This window comes from Chrysemys picta, chromosome 6, assembly GCF_011386835.1.
Source record: "Chrysemys picta bellii isolate R12L10 chromosome 6, ASM1138683v2, whole genome shotgun sequence".
NCBI classification, from domain to species: domain Eukaryota; kingdom Metazoa; phylum Chordata; order Testudines; family Emydidae; genus Chrysemys; species Chrysemys picta.
The window spans coordinates 28,574,030-28,593,478 of NC_088796.1; the positions used below are offsets into that span (position 1 = coordinate 28,574,030).

General features: G+C 43.5%; 2 protein-coding genes across 3 annotated transcripts in view; one reads left to right on the forward strand and one right to left on the reverse strand.

The window, feature by feature from the left end:
• The window catches only part of LOC135972348 (myb/SANT-like DNA-binding domain-containing protein 7), a 554,005-nt gene extending 534,907 nt beyond the window's left edge, over window positions 1-19,098 (forward strand). The window contains exon 3 of the mRNA XM_065550039.1: window positions 19,086-19,098. The gene's annotated coding sequence lies outside the window, so the exon portion shown is untranslated. The remainder of the gene's footprint in view (window positions 1-19,085) is intronic.
• Window positions 7,983-19,449, reverse strand: part of C6 (complement C6) — a 37,865-nt gene continuing 26,398 nt past the window's right edge. For both annotated transcript variants that reach the window (XM_065550036.1, XM_065550037.1), the window contains 3 exons: window positions 16,494-16,584; window positions 14,462-14,703; window positions 7,983-9,529 (listed from right to left, as the gene is read on the reverse strand). In XM_065550036.1, coding sequence (XP_065406108.1) covers window positions 9,348-9,529; window positions 14,462-14,703; window positions 16,494-16,584 — 515 coding nt within the window. In that variant the 3' untranslated portion in view covers window positions 7,983-9,347. The remainder of the gene's footprint in view (window positions 9,530-14,461; window positions 14,704-16,493; window positions 16,585-19,449) is intronic.

Consider the following 19,449-nt stretch of genomic DNA (forward strand, 5'->3'; position numbering starts at 1 on the left):
TTTATCAGGAAGGTTATGGAAGCAACAATTGCCAAAGGGAAAATGAGATTTTTAGCACAGACCTCTGGTTCTTTTAGGCTTGCCTATGCCAGAACAATTACTTCCCTGACTGTGAACTTCATTTTTCTAGAGGCCTATTATGTCCGAATACATAAAAGCAACGGAACAGCGCAGACCAACCTCTCTGTGCTCTACGCTCCATTATTGCAGGTTTTTGAACAGCTTGACCCATGAACTCCATGGGTAATGGTCACAATAGGACCGCTCAGCAGGCTGAAGTACACTAGCATAATCTTGTCCATAGGTTTGAAGGTATCCAACTACAGAATATGAATATATGTTATTCACTGTATTCTGAAATTCAGAAACTGTTAAACATGTCAAATGCCCCCCAAATCACTTGAGACACAGTCAAGTTAAAAACACAAACAGGCTTTTTAACTTCATTTTTGCTTGTTAACAACAGCTAAAAATGAAATGTTGCCACATTCCTTTCTCTTTATCCAATGCTGCAACTGAACATTATGCCCTGAACTCCTCTGGAAGGTGATGTGCACTCTTTCCTAAGGGAAGAGTGCCTGGTGCCTGATAGAGCTGGAACTCCTCTATCTATTCAGAGACACAAAAACATTTATTTGATATGTGAATTATGACAGTGTGAATAAAATTATTACTACAAGTCCACCATTTCCTATGGTCTCTTGGACGGGTGCCCGGGATGGACCACACTGAGAATGCCACACTCAGGGTAGACTGCAAGAAACAGGGTAGACAATCCCCCCAAAACTGGCAGTTTATTCTATAGTTAGATTCCAAGCCAGTATCAAAAGAGCTTCTGTAGCACCACCCTGGTTAACAAAAAGCCAAACAGTCCCCTTAAGGCATTCCAGCCCTTGGCTCCCATCCAGACAAACAGGTCTAATATAGTGAGAGGTTACTGAAAACTCAATTCACCAGATGTGAGGTTCTATTAATTCCAAAGGATCAGACACTTACCCCCAGGTCAATATGTATTTCAGATCTCACCCAAATAGCACGCTGGCAGCCAGTTCTTAGTACATTTTAATTAACTAAAGATTTTACTAATAAAAGAAAAAAAAGGAGATTTATTGAATGGTTAAAGAATCATACACATACAAGTGACTTTCAGTGTTCATAGGTCAGGATCATAGCTGTGATGGAATAGACAGCTGGCTTGCAAAAGTCCTCAGTCCATAGTTCAAAATACTCCTTTTAGTTTAGTAAATCCACAGTCCAGAGAATTGGAGCAGGAATGAGGCAACATGGAGATGTCTCAGGTGTCTTTTATATCTTCTGCCATGTGCATGGAAATTTACTGTCCCAGACGAAGCCCTCAGCCCCTGTGTATGGAAAGTTACTGACAAAGATGGAGTCCAAGGTCACATGTCCATATCATACGTCCTTACATGTTTTGCTGAATCACAAGGGTGGCTCCTTGTTGTCTGAAGCATCTGCAGGAAAAGATATCTGGAGACTTGATTTGTCTTAATGGCCCATCAAGCTTCAATAGTCCATCAACAATTGAATGGTTCATCACGACTGGGCTGGCTAGACGGATGTAAAACTATCTTGAGGTTGTCACCCAAGAACAAAACACATGTTTGAGATATAAATACATAGCAAATATTCATAACTTCAGATACAAAGATGATACATGCACATAAACAGGATTGTTTTACTTGGCATTTACAACTTTGCCATTGATTCCTTAACATGACATACTTTGTATAAGCTTAGTTGCAACTGTAGATCAGTGATAGCAACAATGATACAAACGGTCATCTTCAATCATACAGGAGTAGTGCTTTCTCAAGGGAGGTGTCCCATCAAAACCAATGATGTGAATATGTACTGCCCAATCTGAGTAAGTATGGCAGATTCTGGCATATCACTATTCATTGTTTATTCTGTAAGTGCATGTACATAACTATATATAGTAAGTAAACTGTGCCATATAAATGAGTCTTTGACCCAAAGAGTTCACAATATAAAGGCACAAATAGCTTGGGCCGAAAGCGCTATGTAGCCCTTATTTAAATGGCCTAGTCCTATCACATTGTTCTTCCAACTCAAGCAAACCACATGGTCCAACTGTCCTGTCTCACGAAAAAACCAGTGGTCTCACCAAATTGCACCACAAGGCCCCAGCCATGCTAGCCACTTGGTTCAGATCAGTTCTCTACCCAGGCTCTCTGCAGGTAGAGCCTCTGTTGGAGTAATATTCCTAAAATAGGCTCTGTGATCTCCATCCCCCCCACCAACAAGAACGGATTTAGAGAAGGCTTGTTCTTTTCACTGTAGATCTGGTCTCCAAGATGCAATAGGCTGGGTCACTTGCCCAACAGGTGGGTGTTCTCTGTGGTTCTTTTATGCTCCTTGGAATGCAGTGACAACAAACCTTTTCCCTTTGTCAGGGCTGGAGAGAGGTGGGGTTGTCAGTCCTGCTACTAAAGGAATAATTTGGGAAAGCAGCATAGCAGGTTCAGTTCCTTGTTTCAAGGATAGTTGCTTCTTCCTAACCTGCTTATCTTCCATTGAGGGGACCACTAGCTTTCTAGCTTTCTAGCTTTCTTGTTCCTCTCCATGTCTGAGTGGCCATGCCAGTGGCATTTCTTTTATCTATTTCTCACTATAAATAGGGAAGTCTAGTGGCAGGGGCCTTCACTAACAGCCCATCAGCCCACTCACCGAATACCTACCTCAGGTGCTCACACTGACTGGGAAAGGAGCCACATGTAAGTGAACAAACATTCAAAAGTGTTGGGGCTGTGTTGGGTCTGCCAGGTCTTCTGCAGTAGAGAAATAATTAATTGTCATAAATGGAACCCTGGGTATTTCAGCTTGTTGAGAAGGCTACAGTTTAATCAGTGTTTTCATTCTAAACTGTATTACTCTCTTTGTCTAAAAGTACCTACAGAGGAAGAAGATTTCTAATAATAGATGGCTCTTAGCTGGCCGAAAGTCAGAATTTCCATCCTGCAGGAAAATTTGAAATTCTGAAAAAAATTAGTTCCATTTCAGAACAAAAAGTAGAGTTTTCCGTGGAAGGGAAAATCCATAATAAATTCATTTTGAACTAATCAAAAGGTTTAATTTCAAAATGAAATTGACCCTGGGAGCCAAAGCTGTAAGGCTTCTGGCTCAGCCATGGCTCCCAGCTCCCTGTCAGTCCACTGGGGCTCACAGGAGCTTAGAAGCCTAGAAGTCAGGAGCCTTTTAGCTTGGGGGTTGGGGCTCCCAGCTCTGTGCCAAGGACCCTAGAAGCTCTGAAAACCCCCAGGGTTTCCAGGCTGCTAGCTCTGAGGCAGGGAGCATTGAAGCCCTGGAATCCCCAATTGTGGGACAGCCCACATAACGAGGCTCCCCTGGAGATGCAGACCCTGGGAACCTGGGGCTTACCAGCAGCCCACCAGGTGAGCTAGCAGGAAACCTGGCAGGTTTCTGAAGGAACTTTGCTTGTAGCTTGTCAAAGCTGATACAGGCTTCTGCAAAACATGGTGAGTTTGATGAATCAGCATTTTCTGATTAAATCCTGTTTTGCTAGAAATTTTATGCCCAGCTTTACTTTTCAGTCTAGCAAACACAAGGCTAAACAAGATCCAGTGGCTGGAAGGTAAAGCTAGAAGAATTCAGATGAGAAACAAGGTACAGTTTCTTACCCTCTCTGTTTAAGTAACCATTGGAACAACTTACCTAGGGACACGTGTAGTAGATTCTCCATCGCTTGAGATCTTTAAATCAAGATTGACAGTCTTCCAAAAGACATGTTCTAACTCAATCAAAATTGTTGCAGGAATTACTGGGTGAAACACTCATGTGTGCGATGCAGGGGATTAGACCAGATGAACATATGGATCCCCTGCTAGCCTTAAAATCTATGCATCTATAAATCTATTCAGGTTTTATTCACCCAACTACAAAAATCAGCCTGGGAGGAAACTTGGACCATAAATCCCAGGTCTTGATCTCTCTCTTATTTAAAGGATTCCTCTTCCATTTCTAGGAGCCCCATCCTGAAGACTTTACTCATGCATAACTCCCATTGAAATCAGTGGGCATTTTGGATGAGTCAGATCTGTAAACGCAGCCCCTATCACTAGTTTCAGTTCAGTCTCCATTGGATGACACCAAAAGTCAAACACCCAGAAGCTGTCCCGGGTTCATTCACCGCTTGTGGCATCTCTTCCTGGCAGTCCCTGGGGTTTAGCTCTGGCCAGGCATTGCACTCTCCCCTGGTGGTGTTTCTTCCATCATCCTCTCTTTCTGCTGAACCCCTCTTGCTTTAGGAACTGCAGCTTCCTCTTTGTAACTTAGCCCTCCAGCCAGGTCACTCCAGCGTTCCCCCTTCACAAACAGGCTGAGACAGTCTTCCTACTCACTGCCCTGCCAGTACCACTTTGTCAGTGGCTGCTAGGGGGGCATAAACCCGGGTTCAGGACATTGGCAGCCAAGGTTTGACCTGCCTCATACCTTGCTGCTTTCCCCCTCAGTCTTGTCTAACTCTCTGGCTCTCCCCTTTCTCTGAGCTTGCTAAGACACTCTCCCTCCCTGTCCCCTCCCAGGGAGTAAGCGCAGGCTTCGTACCTCCTGCCCCATACAAACCTCCCTTCTCCCAGGGAGTGACTAGAGACTCCTTCCCTCTATCCCCTTCTGTTGCCAACTGCCTCGCTTATTTAGGCCCCTCCAGCTGAGTCTGCTTCCAATCAATTCCCTGCTCCCTGACTTCTCCTCCAGGTGCAGCCTGTGGAATTAATTGGCCTGACTGGCCATCTTAACCCCTTCCAGTCCTGTGTGGGGTGGACACGCTATCATAATGGCCTATGTAAAATGACCTGGTTGACTTGACTTCCCAATACTGAGGTTTGTGCACTGCAAGAAGCACCATCACAACCAGCACCCTAGTTATTTAGCAGTCCAAGCAGAGGCCAAGGGCTGAAAGAGCCCAGAGACAACCTATTTTCTTTTTCTCTGATGTGGCTCCTGCAGATCAGATGGGTAAGGTGTGGGTAAACTTGCACTAATGCTTTCTCTATTGTACTAATCCTGTAGCTTCAGCTACTAGGTCTGGAAAATACCTTGCAGAGACACCATATTCACTACAAAACGTCATTGCTCTTAAATGGTTTAGTCACGCTATATGAAAGGGTGTGAAAACACATGATTAACTATATAGGCTGGGATTTTCAAAAGAGACTAAGGCAGGGGGTCTCAAACTTCATTGCACCGTGACCCCCTTCTGACACAAAAATTACTACATGACCCCAGGAGGGGGGACTGAAGCCTGAGCCCACTTGAGCTCCGTCACCCCGGGAGGGCTAAAGCTGAAGCCCAACAGCTTCAGCCTCCGCTGGAGGCCTATAACCTGAGCCCCACCACCCAGGGCTAAAGCCCCCAGGCTTTGGCTTCGGCCCTGAGCCGTGGAGCTCATGCTTTGGCCCCAAGCCCCAGCAAGTGTAAGCCAGCCGTGGCAACCCAATTAAAACAGGGTCATGACCCACTTTGGGGTCCTGACCCACAGTTTGAGAAGCGCTGGACTAAGGGATGGAATTTGGGCACCTGACTCCCTTAGGCTCCATTATCCACCACATGCACAATGCATATGAATGATCCCATTTAAAAGATGCAGACTTGCCCTGGTGTTTCACAGAGACTGTGGGAAGTCATGGAACATCAAGTCTGCTGGACAATTTACAAAAGGAGATGGCTGCCTGCCAAGTAACTGGAATGCAGTTTCACAGGCATACATAACCCTACACAGCTCTGGGAGCAGTTTGAAAACAACCATTCAAATCAAGAAATGTATCTGACCCCTCTGATCAGATGGTTTGTTTGTTTTAGTTAAGATTTAACTGAACAAAAATATTGTTTTGTAACTTCCTTCGTCAATTTAACTCCATAAGCAATGTCAACAGTCAGCACTAAGTGAGGTGCATTTTAAGCCCATATTATTTAGGCCACAAGCAGAAGTGTGCTGGACAGGAATCTATGGAAGGACATAAAAGCCATTCTTGCTGAACTGGAAGATTTAAGGAACCACTCCAGTCAACTGAATATGTAAATCTTAGCTTGTCCGGAACTGCAGCAAGTTTAAATGCTATAGACCTTGTATTTAAAAAAATAATGGAGATTCTTGAGTGCGGCTTGTAGCTTTGCATTAGAAACTGAGTAGGCTCAAAGGGAATCAAGCTAGGACTAATGTCTACTAAAGCAACAGATTTATCACACACCAGTAAAAAGCAGCCCTCCATTACAGCCACAGAACAGGTCTACTGCATCTGCTGCAAAAGGTAACCTTGCACGTCTGCACATATATTGTAGCCATACACATTGGTCACAATTCCTATTCTCTCTGATATTCTTATATTGAAAACACCTACCTCCACTGTCCCATATGCAGCGGTTGAAATTAAAAAGTCAGGCATTCACAAGGTTACTACACAATCAGAGATATTCTAGGCATAGGGAAAAATCACTAACTGTGGTAACGATGTGGTGGCTTGTTGGCAAATGTGCATTTTTTTTTAAATGGTGACCATTGCATCCTCATTCCAGACTACAAGATTTTAACTTATCTGGGGGACCACTTCCTGGAGCTGTACAAAAAATAAATATTATTCAGTTCTTTCCTATGTCCTGCTAGAGGGATCTACCATTTATGTAGAACTCAAACATGTGATGGACTGTGCCAATTTCCCAGTGAATTCCTCTTGTTTTAAGCAATTAAGTTGTGATAACAACTGTATTCCATGTATTATACCTACACTGTCATAATACAAATTTAGAAACAAACAAAAAGATATTCTGGTGAACCTACTGTAGGCTCCTTCCACTTAGTTTGGAAAATACTTTACCCTTCTTTCCTACATTAGTGATGCTCAGGTAGGTTTTCTCTGTGCAATGGTGAAGCTGCTGTATAGGGACAGCTACCCTTTTGCGAATTTCTAGGTCTCAAAATCCATTGTCATCTTGATGGATTTTTTCCTATGTGCTGCCTTTCCAGGTGTTCTTCCTTATGCCCAACTATAAGGTAGGCCCCTGGGCACCAATCCATCAAACCAGACATTTATCTGGAGCTTACAATGACAAAGTAAATGAAGCTTCTTCTGCTGCTGACTGGGAAGTAACTGCCTCTCTAGTTACTTAATATAAAATTATTACAAAGAAAGTGTTTCTTCCAAAAAAGAAGAGAGATGCCTGTCGCAGGAAAGAATAAAACTGAGCATTGTGTGGCAATTGTTGAGAAAAGAAGGAAGGTCTTGTGATTAAAGCACAGCACTGGAACTCAGCATGACTGGGGTGAAATCCTGACTCTATTGGAGTCAATGGCAGAACTCCCACAAACCTCAAAAGGCCAACATTTCACCCTTGGATTCTATTAGTAGCTCTTCCCCTAACTTCCTCTGTATCTTGAGGCAAGTCGCTTAACCTCTCTGTGCCTTAATGTTCCCATCAGTAAAATGGACTCAACAACTGTTACACAGCTCAGAAAGAGAGGGTGAGGCTTAACTAACAAATGTTTGTAAAGCACTTTGAGATGCTGAGATGGAAGGTGCTAGACAAGTTCAAGACTAACAGTGTATGAGCTCCTAAATATTTTAGAAATGCAAGAAAATAAATGAGGCAGGTGGGTTGTCATCACATAAAGCGTGAAAAATAATCACAACAAAAATGCAAGTTGGCATTTCACTTAAAAAATGTCCTGGGTCAGATTTATATAGAAAAAGAGCAGCTTTAAGATTAAAAAGACAGAAACACCAGCAGCAGATCCTCACCCCCTATAGAGAGTCCAGGAGGTAGGGGCAGCAGCCCCCCTGGAGTCTGAAAAAAAGCACAAAGCTCTTTTAAAAAAAGATCACTGGATCTGTGATCACTCAGAGCCAACCAGCCTTAGTAATAATAGGAAATCTGTGGAAAGCCTTGAGACTTTGGAGACACCTTGGATAAACTGGAAACAGATGAGGTCAAGATATGTAAGTATTTATTTTTAATTGCCTTTATTATAAATTTTAACACCACAACAAAATATTTTGGTCTATTTTGGCATAGGATTCCTCCCTTCCTTCCCCTGGGGTTCTACGCAGTCATTACTGGGTTAATCGCTGCTGAGGTTCCACAGCTCCCCTGCTCTTAGGAGCCAGTGCCTCCTTGGATGCAAAACTGCCATGCCATGTTTAGCCTCAGTGCCCACTAAAATATGCCTCTGTTCCTGGATGAAGTCTGGAACTCAGCCCAGCCGAATGGCCAGATATAGGAGCCATACTGCATGATGCATCAGAGTTGCATAAAATGGTGAGAACTGGCAAGTCTCATGATGTTAGTTGGTTTTCTCAAAGCTTCAGCTCACGGAGTCAGGTGATTATGTTAGAAACTCAGCTCTTTCTGTTTTGAAAGTAGGTTTCTAGCTCTCTTGGGTGCAAAGGAGAGCTTGAGGCTGTGAACCTTAGAGGCTAAACATAAAACTACAAATGAACAAACAAAAACCCCAGAAGGCAAATAAAGAGAACTGCACATTTATTTAAAAAAAATACCTGACTGTTCAGCCAATCTCATGATTTTGGGGAGGCCTGATTCAGGATTTTGGAATGACTGCAACTGGAAGTGCTGTATACTGCTCATTTCATTGTTTAAGGTCTTCAACACTGGGGGCAGTGTCTTTCTGTTTGACTGACCATCGTTAAAGGAAAAGTAAAGGTGCTGGGCCACCCAGAGTCCCCTTCCTGTCTGAGAACTCCAGTATAGAGCTCAGCCAGTGAGAAGACAGGGGCACTGGGCGGGCAGGGACAGAGGAGACAGCCCTCTACCATCAACAAATCCCCTCAGGATTGGGGAGGGGAGAGTCCCAAAAACTAGGGCAGAGAACCCAAACAGCATCACAGGAGTTAAGAGGCAGAATCCCTGTCCCCACCACTTATCTAAAGCTGTTGATAGTAGGAAAGACCCTCAGTCCCAAAGCACAAGGTAATTTTGAACAGATAATACGACAACTGCCATCCCTCTCTCCAGGAGCCACACAAGAATCTTACTGCAGCCTATGGGAGTAATTCTTGCAGCCCAACAGGGGTGCATGCATTGCATGCAAGGTGGAGAGAGAGACACAAAGGTAAAATTGGGCGTAGTAGGGTGTAGGAGGTAGAGGGCTCATTTACATGAGATCCTCATCAACCGATGAGCAAGTCTGTAAATCCCAGCCACAATGCTCTGGGGCTTTTTGCTGTTTTGATTTATTTGGGTAGTCAGCCAATCTTTCCTCAGGAGAGGCTGTCCTATGTTGCATGGCCTGAAGCATAAGGCCAAGTATATTTTTGGCTGCATAAGGCCCGAATATGTTAATTCAAACAGTTCCCCTGATGCAGTACTGCTATTTTCATGCCGGCACATTTCATTGCTCCCAGTGCACAGAGACTGGCTGTCCTTTTTCTACTTGTAGATTCCATTTGGATGCAATAAAGCTGGCTCTCAACCTTTGGACATTGGTAGGGTACCAGGCAGAAACATTGTGACTGCGAATCTGTGAACAGACAAGTTTCAGTTTTAGTTGCAAATACCAGCAGGTGTGCGTGTATTTTAAAGTCTGGCAACATTTAAAAGAACTAGAAAGAGAAAATGAAATTGCAGATTGACAGATGACAATTCCAGACAGCTTTGGATATTAGTGCAGTGGGAATAGACACAACAGAAGTTTTAAGCATGTATTTTCACAACATTGGTCCATTCAAGAGCAAGTAAAATGTCAACCTCGTTGATCCATTTGTTTGTCTGGCCAGTTTTTATCAGCCCCTGGATGTTTTGAACAAAGACATTATGTTGACTGTATGCTTCCAATTACTTTCAAATGCAGCAGTGCTGTGAAATGGATGCTTAAAACTTCTGTTGTGTCTGCTCATATTTCATTAAACCTCCTTTTATGTATCCTAGGCTCTCCACTACTGGCATACAGGTGACTGTGATTTCATTACTCATTTTTAACAGGAACATCTTCTAATTTCTGACATTCTACCCCAGAAATTTTCCATCTAAGAAAATAGTTCTCCCTTTCCTCACTTAAAAATGTAAATTTCATTTATTCCCATTTTATTTGTTTCTATATATTATTTACATATCCTCTGTCTCTGCAGTGATTCCCAATGCTCACCCTCAAGAATACCAAAGCTGGCCTCCATCCTATATCTATTTTATGCTCATTGGAACATGTGTGGGTAACACTCACCATTATGAAGGTTAAGTTACAGTTACTATTCAAAAACTAGTGGAATGAGAGAGCTGCACTATCATGAATACAAAATACATTCTTAAGGATTTTAACCAAAATAATCTGTTTTAATGTCTCTACTGCATAGACAAGCCAAACTGGTTTGGAAATGTTTAAGTACAAAAGGTTTGAATATCTCTGGAAAGTGAGGGGTTTTTGTGCCTATCCACAGCCAACCTATTAACCCAAATCAGTTTGAGATGTTCAGCCAAACCTATTCTGTATGTATTTATTGTGAAGAAATGATGGGCTGTCATGTTCTCATAGGACTTCTCCATAGTTTGCTTCTGTGGTCTTACTGAATGTTCTTCTTTTACAAACAAGCTGTCCCCTCTGCTCTTTATGCTATCCAGAAAGTGAGGTTTTCATCTTTACTCCATCTTCTTCATATTTCTTCCTTCTCTCTGCCCCTGCCCAGATCTCTTCTCCTTCCTTCATCTCCCTGTACCCACAACCTTGCTTGGCGATCTTCCTCACTATATAAATCACTTCTTGGCTGGCCCTGCATTTCTAAGGTTCAGCTTCTCTAGGGGTACATCTACACTGCAATCAGAGGTGTGATTGCAGCTTGTGCATATCCAAGCTTTGATCTAGCTAGTGTGGGAAGATGTGGTGGCATAGAGTGTGGTGTGGGCTAGGAATGCATGTAGAGGGGCCAGCGTTCTGGGCAGGCTTGTACAGCCCATGGTGCTGTGTCCTCACAACTATTTTTAGAGACACTAGCTAGATTAAAGTATGTTACTCGAGTTGTACTCACACCTCCGACTACAAAGTAGATATACCCTAAGATACAATGGACCAGACCAGAGGCACCAACTTCCCCAATTCCCAGGGGGTGCTCGAACCCCGCTCTGCCCCACCCTCACTCCACCCCTTCTCCCAAGCCCCCACCCCCGCCCTGCTTCTTCCTGCCCCTGCTCAGCCTCTGCCCCACCTCTTCCTACCCCCGCTCGTCCTCCCTCCCCCACAGTGCCTCCCGGCCACCGCAATCAGCTGTTCAGCAGCGGGCAAGAGACGCTGGGAGGGAGAGGGAGCTGCTGATCGGTAGGGCCTGCCAGTGGGCGGGAGGGTTTGGGGGTTGGGGGGAGAGCTGATCCGTGGGGCTGCCAGTGGGTGCTGAGCACCCACTATTTTTTCCCCAGTGAGTGCTCAAGCCCTGGAGCACCCTCGGAGTCAGAGCCTATGGACCAGACTCCAATTTCTTTTATAAGACTGTAAATCCAAAGTAACTACATCGCAAATAATGAAAGTAATCTTAATTTGCATCAGTGGGATTGAGACCAGATTTTGGCTCAACAATTCTCGTTCCCCCTGATATTTCTGTTCCCTCACCCGACCCCAAACTCTCACCGACACACTGCCATTTTGTGGTCAGACTGGAAAGGGCAGCCTCAAATCTGCCACATGGGGAGACGAGTTCCCAGCTGATTTCGGAACAGTTGCATTCCTTCATCCAGAGACATGTGACTCTCCAGAGAAGACGTAAATATGTATGTGATTTTTAATTTTGAAAATCTGGAACTTTAGTAGCAGTGAGTAAAGGTTGAGGGTACTGGGAGATGAGGGAAGGGGAAGAGATCTGGGCGGGGGCAGAGAGAAGGAAGAAATATGAAGAAAATGGAGTAAAGAAAAAACCTCACATTCTGGATAGCATAAAGAGCAGAGGGGGCAGCTTGTTTAATCCAATTAAGCATTGCCTTGGATTTATTGAGCCCTTACAGTGGAAACAAACACTTTTTGTTTAAATTTGTTTCTCTTCCAACCTTCTCCCCCTTCTTTGCTCTCCTATTCTGTGCTGGGCCTCTAAGAGGTGCAGCACACAGTTTATAGGCCGGGGGTAAGGGGTACTATGGGAACTTTAAGACACCTATGTGCCCTTCTGTCCTTGGGCTACTCTGAGTGGAGAGGAGGAGTGAAGAGGTGCCTTTAATAACTTATACAGTCATGGGGGCCTGTCTAAATTGTAGCAGCCTCTCTGGGGCTGCCCTATGGGCTGCAGTGATGCCTAGAACCCCTGCAGAACTGCGTGCTACAGCCTCACCCCTGACACACACAACATGGCCTATAGTACTTACCCTTGGCGGGGGTTTGCAAGAGGGTCCTCAGGAGGCAGCCTCCCAGCTGTTCTTCCCCTCCCCTAGCCAGTTATGGGGCTTTGGAGTCTCTTTTCTTTATAAAGCAACAGAGGGTCCTGTGGCACCTTTTATAAGACTAACAGAAGTTAGCCACAGGACCCTTTGTTGCTTTTTAAAGATTCAGACTAACACGGCTATCCTCTTTTCTTTATGCCACTCCAGCTCTTTGACCCTGGAGCACTCCGTCTCCGAAAGCAAGTGGAGGAATGAATGTGGCTGCCACCCATCCCTTTTCTGGCAAGGCTGCTCTGTGTGCTGTGTCAGCCAACAAACATTTCACAAATTTACTGGAAAATCACTACTGCTATCACCTCATTACTCAGTAAATAGCAGAGTTGTGCAATAATGTTTAGTATCAGAGGGGTAGCCATGTTAGTCTGGATCTGTAAAAAGCAACAGAGAGTCCTGTGGCACCTTTAAGACTAACAGATGTATTGGAGCATAAGCTTTCGTGGGTGAATACCCACTTCGTCAGAGTATTCATCCACGAAAGCTTATGCTTCAATACATCTGTTAGTCTTTAAGGTGCCACAGGACTCTCTATTGCAATAATGTTTGTACACTAATCCTCATAGGGATTTCACAACAAACTCTGACTCTGTTCGTTAAAGCTCTTAATAAACGCGGATTTCACGTAAGTTATTTTTAAATTATACCATTAAGAAGCCATTATGTAAAACAACAATACAGTCATGACTAAGAGAAACATTGCTGCCTAAACCTATGCTACTCAGTAGTACAGTGATTTAATGTAGCTATTCTGAAAGATTGTATAATATTGCTTATATGGCATGAAACACAACACTAGAGGTTATGTTATCATAAGAACAAACAGAGGATCATATTGGTGGCTTAATTTCCATTAATAATGCTACAGGTCTGAATTGCCTTAAAAGGTCAAGTTCCTGTAGGTCATCTTGTACCCCTGTTTGGTGACCAATGGGAAATGAATTTGGTGATCTCAGTTTGAGGTTCGCACACACCCCCAATCAGCATAAATTACACTGAGCCAGATTCTGATTTTAGTTCCACAGAAGTAAATCTAGAGTAACTCTATTGATTACCAAATCTCAAAATTATGGAATAAGGCAAGCAAAGCCAAGAGAGTTACTCTGGATTACACCGGGACAATAGAACGGGGCCCACTGTCTTTATGATGTACTGAACTATATCCATAAACATTACTTTTAATCACTGTTTTTAAATGCAAATACACAGTAGTTAAAAATGTTCTCATTGACAAGAACCAGGGGCAGGATTCTCTTTGCCCGGCAACTTGAGTAGCCATTCACAACAATGCAGAATGAGTGTAAAATAATCAGCATGGTTTTACTCCCACTTTGCACCGGCTTAAATGACCACACAAGTTGCAGTGAACAGAATTAAGCCCTAAATGTCTAGGTTATATGGCACCCTTCACTGTGTACCTGACCACCACTGGAAAGGAGTTAATTTGCTAACCTTTTATTGCTGGAGACCCGGGCTCATACCTAGTTTAGGGATGCAGGAAAATAAAAGTGACCAAATTTAACTTTGGAGTAACCAGCTGGATCTCCTGTTGGTGTTATGGGACTTACCTCATTGATCCTTCATGATGCTTGGATACAAGGTACTATGTAAATAATAAATACTTACAGTTTCCAAATCATTTGACCCATCTGTATGCAATATTCAGAGCCTTGTAGTCTTTAATCACACAGGAACAGATCCTGTTACTCTATCTGTTTCCTTTGTTGTGGCAGCACAAAGGGGATAGAAAACTGACTCAGCTTGGGAGTCCCTTTGGATTGGGGGCTCCCCAAATGGCATACAGCTGGTGTGGTCAGCTCTACACTCCCTTCAAGTGTGAGAAGTGCTGAGGAACAGACCTGAGTCTGCTCTAATTCACTCCAGGGACAGAAAGCTACCTGTGCCTCTCTGCTCTTCTCAACTCGGAGTAGCTCAGATACACCTTAGAATGTGGACCAGAATGACTGTGACTCTCACTCTTAGGGCAGTGATGTGGATGTCAAATGTTCTATTCAGAGTTTAAGATCTCAATAAAGCACAGTCATACCTGAACACATTTCCCAGTCGTAGCATGTGTCATATCCACAGAGCTCTTTCTTTGAGCTACTTGTCGAAAGCTTTGCCCTTTCAATGGCCCAGTTCAGGTTGGTGTCACCATGACAGGGGCCAGAATGCAAGAAATGGAGTGGCTGCTCGTTAAGGCATTTTTCAGCTAAATACTGACAGCTGGGCTTTGTAGAGGGCCTTTCAGAAACTGCATGTAGTACGCAGACATCTTCAGAGTAGTGGCTGCCAAGACACAAAAACAAAAATGTTACAGGAGGCTGGAGAAAATGAAGGAGGCATACGTCAAACCCTAGACATTCCAGCAACATAGAATACATTGACTTTGCTACTGTGCAGTTAAGTCAGGGCCATCATTATAACCAACAGCTGCATGTCTATCTTAGGTACTTATACAGCCCCCTATCCCACAGTATCCGAGCACATCACAGTCTTTGATGTAGTTACTCCCACAACACTCCTGTGAGGTAGGGAAGTGCTAGTCTCCCCATTTTACAGATGGAAAACTGAGGCACAGAAAGTCTTAGCCCAAGATCACACAAGACATCTGTGGCAAAGCAGGAATTGAACCCATGGTCTTCCATGGCCCTACCTAGTGCTCTAACACTGGTCAATCCTTCCTCTCCTAAGTGTCTCCATGCCAGTCCACCACACAGACATCCTTATTCTAGCTTGCAAATAATTAGATGCTAAAAATTCTTCAAGATAACAATTTGTTCCCTTGGTGCCTCAGGGGCCTGAACAGCTGATGTTGTATAAACAGACAGCATTTCTTTCTAAAACTAAATCAGCACTGTTCTTGGCTTACTTTAAGCTTGGTGCTCTTCTATGCTTTTTGTGGTATGGTGATGTTCCAAAAATTAAAGTTTAGGTCTAGAGTTCAGGGGAAATCCATTTTTTCCCCATTTCTTTTCTAAAGTGGCTTGCTCTCCACACCATCATTCCCTGATTTGTGATTCCTCTTTGGAGCTGGTAGAGGCTCCCTGTTCCTGTTTGTCCTCTCTTCCTACAGATGGCTTAACAAGCCCACAGTTATTTATATCTGGGATGGCAGCACAAGTGATTTCCTCCAAATGCAAACAAATGTGGCATCAGAGTAGTTTATAAAAGGGTCAGTAAGTAAAAAAACTCCTGTGACCAAACACATCTATCTAACAAAGTTCGAGGTGGTTGCTGTTTTTTTTAGCCAGTTAGAATAAGCCAAACTGGATATACTCAAATTAATCAGTCTGGCAGAAGTGAACCATCATCACCGGGCCAGATTCTCAGCTGCTGCAAATCAGTACATCTCCCCGGACCTCAGGAGAGCCATGTCAATTCACACCAAATATGTTTGGGAAAATCCAGAAGGAATACAGGTGTTGTATTCATATAATTGGCCTTAGGAAGATGGGGCAAACTGGTTTGGAAAAAAAACAAATCAATCACCAGAAGACCCTTCACTTATCCCTGCAAAAATTCACAGGAGTTCAGCAAGTCTGGCTGCTGACTTCAAATGTGGCACAACCCAAGACTTCCCTGAGTCTGAGGCCTTCATCAGGTGAGTGTGGGGCAGAATACACTGGAAGACCCAAACACAAGAGGCATAAAACCAAAGAGCTGACACAATGGCAACTATCAAAACCAGACCTGGTGAGACTCCACATGGGTAACACAGGCTGATAGGAAAGCTAGATGGCTGACCTCTTAGAAGTCAGTGGCTGGAAAGAAGTTAGGTGAGGGGGAGGGAAGAATGGAAGCCTGCGGGTCCAGATGGTGGGAGATGGCATTGTGGCATGCTGACCGCCGGATGCCATTGATGATCTGCAGGAAAACAGCTGCTAGCTCATGGATTTTATAAGCTATAAAAATGGCTGTATTTTGGACTCTGTCTTGTGGCTGTTTTGCTAAGGTCTGGAACAGGCTGCAAGAATGCCATGGCTATTCTCATTTTTAACTTTCCCTGTTTGTTCACAATGAATCACTCCACCGTAGAACGACTGTGGCTTTATATCCAAATACGGTATATACCTTACCTACAATCCTGTGCTGGAGACATGCAAACGCATTGAGATCCAACCTGTTTTTGTCCTGGGCTGCAGTTACCTCTAGCTTTAGTTTGCTCATCTGAAAAAGAAAGATGGTATTGTCAAAGCTACTCCCTGAAATAACTGATAAAAAGATGAACAGAAACTAGAAAGGGTTTATTTTAATTTAGCCTGACCACCCATAACAAGAGGTGATACATATTGTTCTTCGGTTAGCAGGGACACCCAAGTGTAATTCCAACATTTAAAAACAATCTTAAAAAACAATGCAAGTGTGAATAGAAATCACGCCACACAAAGGACAGAATTTCAAAAAGTTGAAAGGTGAAGGGGATGGGACATGCGGGGGGGGAGGGGGGCTCTGTATTCAGCACCTACACAGAAAACATAAAAGAGCTTTTCCACACCTAGTTGTAAAGCACAAAGTCAGTTCAGCCAAAAGAATCTTCCCCTGAGCTGAAATAGTACCCAAATAGTGGTGCCATTTTCCCTTGCTGTTATCTATTGGCTTATTTTACAAGACTTACGGTTATTTTTGAATATATTTATTTACATTGTTCTCATCACTGTGGTATTTTTGGAGAATTACAGAAATTAACATGCATGACCGTTGTGACTGGCACAAACCAAACTGCCTCTACCACTCTCACCACTGAACAGATAAAGAAAGCAAAAGTTGGAGTGAACAAGCACGTCTCACAAAAAATCCTCAGACTCAGACTCTGATGGACTGTAGGATAGAGCAAATTCTGAAATGAAAGGCTATCCACTGAAAACGCCCTGCTGCCCATATGCCGGACTTCCCCTCTGGAGAGACACAGGGAAGGGCATTCCAGTGGAACCCAGCTGGCATAAAAAGAGATAGGCAGTCCCCAAGATGGCCATGCCTTCAGGTCTTTATAGAAGATAAAATCTTTGAGCTGTACCTAGAAGTTGTCTGGGAACCATTTTCAATTCAAAGAATGCAGGTGTCATGCATCTACTCTAGTCTGCACTTCCGAAGAGGTAGGCAGCAGATTTCTGCTGAGTTCAAGATACTGCCAAGTGGGTTCTTAAGTAGATTCCAAGGTAAAGAGCACATTACCATGGTCTGGCTTGGTAGTGCTGTGAGCTCGATGGATGGAAGTTGGTTAACCTTGGGGAAGGTCTTGAAAGCTTGTTTCATGGGATTTTTTCAAAATGTTCAGGCCATGTCTTGACAAAGGGATAGTTAACCGTGGTGAAGCTCGCAGACAGGAAAAGTTGAAATTTTGGGGCCAGCTCTGCTGTCTGAGAACTACAACTAGGTATGTGCAATGGTCTTCTCCTGTTTTTCTGAAAACTGTAGAGCAAGAAATGCGAGGAAGAAGCTGAAAAGTAAAGGGAAAGATCCAGTTCATTTAATCGCTTACTTTCAGAACCTTTGCTACAGCTTCTTTGAAGCCACAGGCAACAGCAACAGTAAGCGCAGATGTTCCTTTGGAATGGAAAGAAACCATTATTCATGGCAGGCTTCCAGTTAACCATATAACTTGCCATGTGACATCTTCCATAATTGCCATTTGGGGTGGCTCACTCTTAGACCATTTTGCAAGAACAGGATGTGGGCCAGGGCTAGGCTTAACTTTCAAGGCTTTAACTTGATTGGAAACAAGTTTGGAAAAAAAACAAATGCATAACTACAAAATGTAGAATAAGTAGCGAGGTGTAGAACTAGTGGAAAAGGATATTGGATTTAGAGTGGATCACACAGTGAATATGAGCCAACAAGGAAATTCAGTTGTTAAAAAGGTGAATATCATTCTGGGGTGTATTAACAGGAGCGTCATATGTAAGATATGGGAGGGAATTGTCCCACTCTACTTGGTGCTGGTGAGGCTTAGCTGGAGTATTGTGGCCAATTTTGGGTGCCACACTTCAGGAAAAATGTGAACAAACTGGAGAGAGTCCGTACGGGTACAACAGAAATGATAAAAAGTTTAGAAAACCTGATCTATGAGGAAAGGTTAACGAACTGGGCATGTTTAGTCTTGAGAAAAGAAGACTGAGGGGGGACATAATAACAGTTATCAAATATGTTAACGGCTGTTATGAAGAGGACTGTGATCAATTGCTCTCCATGTCCTCTTGAGGTAGGACAAGTAGTAATGGGCTAATCTGCAGCATGGGAGATTTAGATTAGATATTAAGAAAAACATTCTAACTATATGGGTAGTTAAGTTCTGGAATTGGCTTCCAAAGGAGATTGTGGAATTGCCATCATTGGAGGTTTTTCAGAACAGATTAGACAAACATTTGTCAGGGATGGTCTAGGTTTACTTGATCCTGCCTCAGAGCAAGGGGTGAACTTGATGACTTCTCGAGGTCCCTTCCAGCCCTACATTTCTATGTTTCTATAATTACAAGTCTTATTTCTTCTCCTTTAAAAATGCACTTCTAAATATTAGATGTCACATGAAATACCCCCCACATTAAATATTAAGACGTTCAAGGCTCCTCAGCCTGCAAGGATCTGGGTTAGATGTAAAAGAACATATCCTTACAACAGGGTCAGTGGTGATGATGTTCCCTGTTTAAGAAAATAGACAAGTGCCCTTGAAGAGATCGGAAGAGCAAAATGGCGTGAAATAAAATTCAGTAACACAACCCTGTTGGACAGCGCTAAGCACCTGGCAAAGGAATTTGCCTGGCTGAGAAGAAAAGTTGCTGAGCATGTAAAGAAAATGATGAGCAGTCTGGTGTGGCCAGAGAGACAAAACAATGTGCAGCGGAGAATGGTGAACCAGACAGTAAGCAATCAGCTTCATAGCACGTTTGCTTTCCAGACTAGGCAAGCTCCATAAGAACACTTCTGGGGATGAGTGAGGATTAGGGGAGTACCACACACCATAATATATGAAATAAGTCAGACAATACTAATGAAACTATTGCATGGTGCTGGAGACCTTGTAAGCTACAGCCCAGT